The sequence below is a fragment of the Lolium rigidum genome, chromosome 2 (assembly GCF_022539505.1).
Source record: "Lolium rigidum isolate FL_2022 chromosome 2, APGP_CSIRO_Lrig_0.1, whole genome shotgun sequence".
NCBI classification, from domain to species: Eukaryota; Viridiplantae; Streptophyta; class Magnoliopsida; order Poales; family Poaceae; genus Lolium; species Lolium rigidum.
Window position 1 is genome coordinate 210,361,148 of NC_061509.1, and position 5,526 is coordinate 210,366,673.

General features: G+C 53.0%; 1 protein-coding gene across 1 annotated transcript; it reads left to right on the forward strand.

Moving 5' to 3' along the window:
• The first annotated feature begins 2,259 nt into the window (after positions 1-2,259).
• Positions 2,260-5,308, forward strand: LOC124688053 (rho GTPase-activating protein 5-like). The gene is made up of 5 exons (XM_047221767.1): positions 2,260-2,793; positions 3,536-3,656; positions 3,739-3,858; positions 4,233-4,463; positions 4,557-5,308. Exons 1-5 carry the CDS (start codon positions 2,384-2,386, stop codon positions 5,097-5,099), a joined length of 1,425 nt encoding a protein of 474 aa, XP_047077723.1. The 5' UTR covers positions 2,260-2,383; the 3' UTR covers positions 5,100-5,308.
• The last annotated feature ends 218 nt before the right edge of the window (positions 5,309-5,526 follow it).

The following is a 5,526-nucleotide window of genomic DNA, read 5'->3' on the forward strand; positions in this document are numbered from 1 at the left end:
GGCGGAGATCGCCAACGCCATGGCCGAGCTCGCCGACGCCAGGGCCGAGCTCACGGAGGCGCGGGCGGCCATCGCGGCCCCTCCGACGGACGCCGTCATCCACGACATCGCAGACGACGCCCCCCCACCCCCCGTGCCCAGCCGCTTCGAGTGCGCCGGCGACCAACGGGTTCTGCTCACGTCCTTCGAGTCCCTGGCTGGGGACGCCCAGCGCCGTCAGGCTTGGGTGGCGGAGGAGGAAGCCCACAGCTATGCGATGGCCATGGCTCGGGGGTTAATGTGCTCCGACCTGGACTCGCTCTAGCGTAGGGGCCCTTCTCCCGCCCGGGTCGAGCAGGAGAACCGGGAGCTAGAGGCCGCCATCGCCGCCAGGGACGAAGCGGTGGCGGAGGCGGCTACGGACAGGGCCGCTTCATCGCCGACGTGGCGGCGATCCAGGCGGCGGCCCAGGCGAACGAGGACGCGGCGGCGGTCCAGGCGGCGGCGGAGGAGGAGGAGGCCCAGGCGGCGGCGGAGGCGGCGGCTACCCAGGTGGCGTTGTCCCAGATGGAGCCATGTGGGACAGCTCCCTGGTCGAGGCCCTCGAACGGCGCTGGCGGCAGGACGAGATGTCCGTTCGCCGGCGTGCGCAGCGCGCGTGTGCGAAGCGCTCCCGCTTCGACGACGACGCCAGCCCTTCCGGCGGCCAGTAGTATGGCGCGCGACTGCGAGTAACCGAGGCCGGTGTAGGCCGCGCGACGGCGAGTAGGTACCGCCAGTTGTAGTTTTAGGTTAACTCGACTAACCATCTCTGTAAAGATGGCCAATCAATAGTAATGAAAAAAATATTTTGCTTACCTACTCATTGCCGACCGGCCCCGGATGCACCCAAGGCGGACAGATTCCGTGACCACGGAGCGTCCGCGGGCTAGGTTTGCGTCTCCACGGACGGCCCGATCACTTTGCGTCGCCCCGCTGAAGGTGGTATCAAACACATTTCCGATCACGGCGGACGAAAACGGTCGCTCACGCAGCTGGAGATGCCCTAAGAGCATCTCCACTCGTCCCCCCGAACAGGCCCCCGGCGAGCGTTTTTTCCATCCGGACGGCGTAATTCGGCTCAGTCGCGCCCCCGGTTCCTCGTTTTCGTCCGGATTTGGGCCTAAATCCATCCGGCGATCCCACGCCATCCCCGGCCCCCCGGGGAGCGCTCGGGGACTCCGGACGAGTGAAAAGCGGGCGTGGACCCAACTTGTCGGCGACAATGGCCTCCGATCTACGGCAAAACCCTCGTCTTCCCGATCTACGGCAAAACCCTCGTCTTCCCGATCTACGGCAATGCCCTCGTCGAACGAAAGCTTTGAACTCTCAAGTGGTGCAACATAGATAGATTATATATATATTTCGAATATAATTCGAATAAACATAGAAATTACATATAAAAACTTTAAAACTAAACTACTTCTTCTTCTTCTTAGAAGGCCCCGCCTCATCGTCGTCGCGGCGACGCTTCCGCTCGTCACCTCCTCGTCGGAGGAAGTTGAGTCCTCCTCGTCGTCGTCCTCACCAGCCTCTTCGTCCTCCTCCTCCTCGCTCCTCCTCCTCGCTCCTCGCTCCTCCTCCTCTTCCTCGGCCTCTTCCTCGGCTCGCTCCACGGCCTCTTCGTCCTCCTCCTCGTCGTCAAACTCGTCCTCGCCGGCCGGCGGGGGAATCGTCGCGCAGCTGGACGATGCGAGCGGATCCCACCAATGGCGCCATCCGGGCGGCTTCCCCTCGCCGTCGTCGGTGTCCGATGGCCAAGAGATATCGCTCATGGTTGACGGAGGATGGTGACGAGAGAACGGATGAATGGCTCGGCCCGTCGAAAACCGTTTATGTAGGTCTCTCGACGAAAGAGAGCGCCGGTTGCTCTTCCGCGGAGTTCGTGCTCCATTACGGCGGTTCTCGCATCGAGGCCACTTCGGCCGTTCCCGACGAGTCGTTTCGGCTCTCCGGTCCACTTCGCGACGGTTCAATGCGGCGAGGGAACTCCGACGATTGCCCTTCCCGGTGACCGCACCGTCGCTATGCACGCGGTGGGTGCGCGTCCATGGGCTCGCGGCTGGAAAAATGGGCCTCCCCAGGCCAAAAACTACATCCATCCGGCGCTAAATTTCGCCGGATTTGGGCGTGGGGAGCCCAAACGAGTGGGGATGCTCTAAGCTTGAGACGGCAAAGTATAAAGAGGCAGTTAAGCTAACCAGCCAGCGTGGCAGAGGCCTGTAACACAATTGCACATTAGCACGCCAGCGCCGCTCGCTCGCCACTTCTCTCCCACCTCCGAGCCCTATCCCCGCCTGCTTGCTTCTCCCGTGGGAGTTGGGATTCCTTCCTTCCCCCCTAGCTGCCCGTCGTATTTAGGAACATGGCGTCGCCCCGGATCCGCTTCAGCCGCCAAATCCCCCTCTCCTGCTCCGACACCGAAGACGAGGAGGAGGAAGAAGAGGAAGAGGACGAAGAGGAGGAGGAGCCATACGAGGGAGAGGGGGAGCGCGAGGCACCGGTCGCGTCGCCGCTGATACTACCGTCCGCGAGGGGAGGAGGGGTTTCCGTGGTGGACATGGTGGCGGCGGCGCTGCGGAGGTCGCTGCTGCTGTGCACCAGCGTGCGCGCCGACGAAGGGACCGCGGCCGCCGCCGCGGCCTCCGGGATGCAGATAGGGCGGCCCACCGAGGTGCGCCACGTCTCGCACGTCACCTTCGACCGGTTCGTCGGCTTCCTCGGCCTCCCCGCCGACCTCGAGCCCGAGGTGCCTCGCCCCGCGCCCAGCGCCAGGTCAGTGCCGCCGCTCTGCCACACCACCCGTATTCCGCCGCCATGCTCCTAGATTCGCAGATGATTTTGCGGCTGAGCTCTGTTCTTCGGGTTCCGCCGCTCAGATTGAGAATCCGCGGCGCTGCTGTTCGTGGGTTGAGCTGAATTTTGCGTTGTCCGGGTCCTCATCCTCATTTTTGAATTCGCAACGTCACGTGATGTCCAGCTAGTTAGTGCACCTAACCAGGGAAAAAAGGGAGCACGGAATGGTCAGTTGCGCCTTCAATTTTGGTTGACTTGAGCCCAATGGTTGAGCCAGCGGCTGTTGGTTACAAACCTACTTTTCCCTTTCAGAACTACTATTGCTGCTCAACCACCCGGGAACCTTCTAAAACACACTCTATTTTGGGGAATTAGGCCTCTGTACCTGCCAGGAAATGGGTATTGGGGTGTTCTGTTCTTTTTAGCTTTACACTAATCATTTCTCAAGAGGCAAACACATGTCAAATAGTAGTTACCTATCAGTAGTCACCACCTATTTTTGTAGCAAATCTTGTTTTCTTAATGAACATTATTGGAAAATGTACGGTAGATACCTACCCATTCTCGTTGATGGACTTGCCCGGGAGAGAAACAAGAAGACACACCACATCGCCAAACACGCAAAAATACACAGAACGTTACGCGATGCCTTACTTCATGATTATTACATATATTGAACCGTAACACAACTTATGTTTACTAACTCTATTTCTCCACACAGTGTGAGTGTATTTGGAGTTTCACCAAGGTCCATGCAATGCTCGTTCGATAAAAGAGGAAACAGTGTCCCAACAATACTATTGAATATGCAAAGGAAGTTATATTTACTTGGCGGCCTTCAGGTAAAAGCCAAGCATAATCAGGAAATCTTAGAAATTCATTTGAGTACCTGGGTTCTGAAAATATCCTTTCTTGTTCTGCTAGGCTGAAGGGGTCTTCAGAATAAATGCTGATAATAGCCAGGAACTACATGTCAGGGAGGAACTAAACCGAGGTGTTGTTCCAGATGGAGTTGACATGCACTGTCTCGCTGGCCTTATAAAGGTGTGGTGAACTTCCTTCTACCAATAGTATTTATTTATTTCGGACTGCCTTTTCTTTTTTCAACATAGGCCTTATGTGTAAGGAGTAAGGACATCATTTTGGTCTCTGCAATTAACTGTCCTTAACATAAGTCTTTTATGTGTACGGCAACATCATGGTTTCTGCAATTCTGACATGTAGAGAGCCTTCAAACATCAGAATTCAGGCTTTGTCAATGCACAGTATTTCCAATGCATAAACTATATTTGATTAAATGTTTTACTTTGAAGAAAAATCTACACAGAAATGGGTTTTTGAAATGAATAAATGATCCTTTTTATTCACCAGTTTTTCATCTGTGTCATTTCATGATCAATATGACTGCTAATATGTAGGCATGGTTCCGGGAACTTCCGAGTGGAGTATTAGACTCTTTGACTCCAGAACAAGTGATGCACTGCAACACTGAAGAAGAATGTGCTATCGTTGCAAGTATCGTACCTCCAGTGGAAGCAGCATTACTCGATTGGGCCATCAATCTGATGGCCGATGTTGTGCAACATCAAAACTACAACAAGATGAATGCACGGAATATCGCTATGGTTTTCGCACCAAACATGACTCAGGTAATTAAAGAAGCCTATTCATGTCTCGACCTATTTGTTCTTCAAGCTTGCAATCGAACAATATAACTTATGATATATACATCTCTCTTTCAGATGGCCGATCCCTTGACTGCTTTGATACATGCTGTTCAAGTGATGAATTTTTTAAAGACATTGATCCTGAAAACTGTAAAAGAAAGGGAAGAGTCAGCTGCTGCAGCAAGGACATCCACGTCTAACTCTGGTTCCTCAAGTGACAGAGATGAACCTCATAAATTAGTTAATTTGAACAATCCCTTCATTTGTTCAAGTCACGAAAATGTTGAACGCCCCATGATTAGTGGGGCTACACTTGACCACTTCCTCTTGAGAGTAGAAGAAGCGCTTCACCATGATGCGCAAGCCAGTATTGGAGAACACAAGAAGTGTGGCACTGGTACTGTCCATGACAAAAGCAATAACGAATTTTCTCCTGAGGAGAATGATTTGAGCTACCAAGATAGCAGTTATGCAAATAAGCTCAGTAATGACAGTGCTGAAGGCTTGTTTGACAGATTTAAATTTAGGAAAGGGGTAGGGAGACTCTGCAGGAATCCAGTGTTTCAGTTGAGTAGGTCCATGAAGAAGTCTGATGAAGCAGGACAAACTTGTGCATGACATGGTAGGGTGTAATTGATGAGTCTATTATTTCCGCAGCTGTCTAGTTCTTAACTCGCTCAGTTCTCCTAGATTGTGTATGTAGAAGCTATGAGCCCATTTGGCAGTAGTAGAAGTAGTGATGAGGAGTTCTTTGTGTGTACAGTTCAGGAATTCATTTCCAACAATCCAGATTATAAGATGCCATCATCACCCATTGTTCCTCATAAGGTAACAGAAACTTCAGTGAGCTTGCTACATAGTGATTCTTGTTCAGGCAGAAACTCTTTCTCTGTTTTTTCTGCAGGGACTGGTGTGTGCAAGTGATTATGAATGTAACATGGTGTAAACTAGGCCAGTTTTGTGATGTTCAACCAATATGCTGGCAGCGGCTGTGCCATAGTGTTTTAGTTTTATGTTTCTTCATCTGTAAATGCTCTGCTATTCT

Coding starts and splice junctions, on each gene's coding strand:
- LOC124688053 (XM_047221767.1), top strand. CDS start 2,384: ATGGCGTCGCCCCGGATCCGCTTCAGCCGCCAAATCCCCCTCTCCTGC. Junction 2,794..3,535: donor CGCCCCGCGCCCAGCGCCAG/GTCAGTGCCGCC, acceptor TTCTCCACACAG/TGTGAGTGTATTTGGAGTTT. Junction 4,464..4,556: donor TCGCACCAAACATGACTCAG/GTAATTAAAGAA, acceptor TCTCTCTTTCAG/ATGGCCGATCCCTTGACTGC.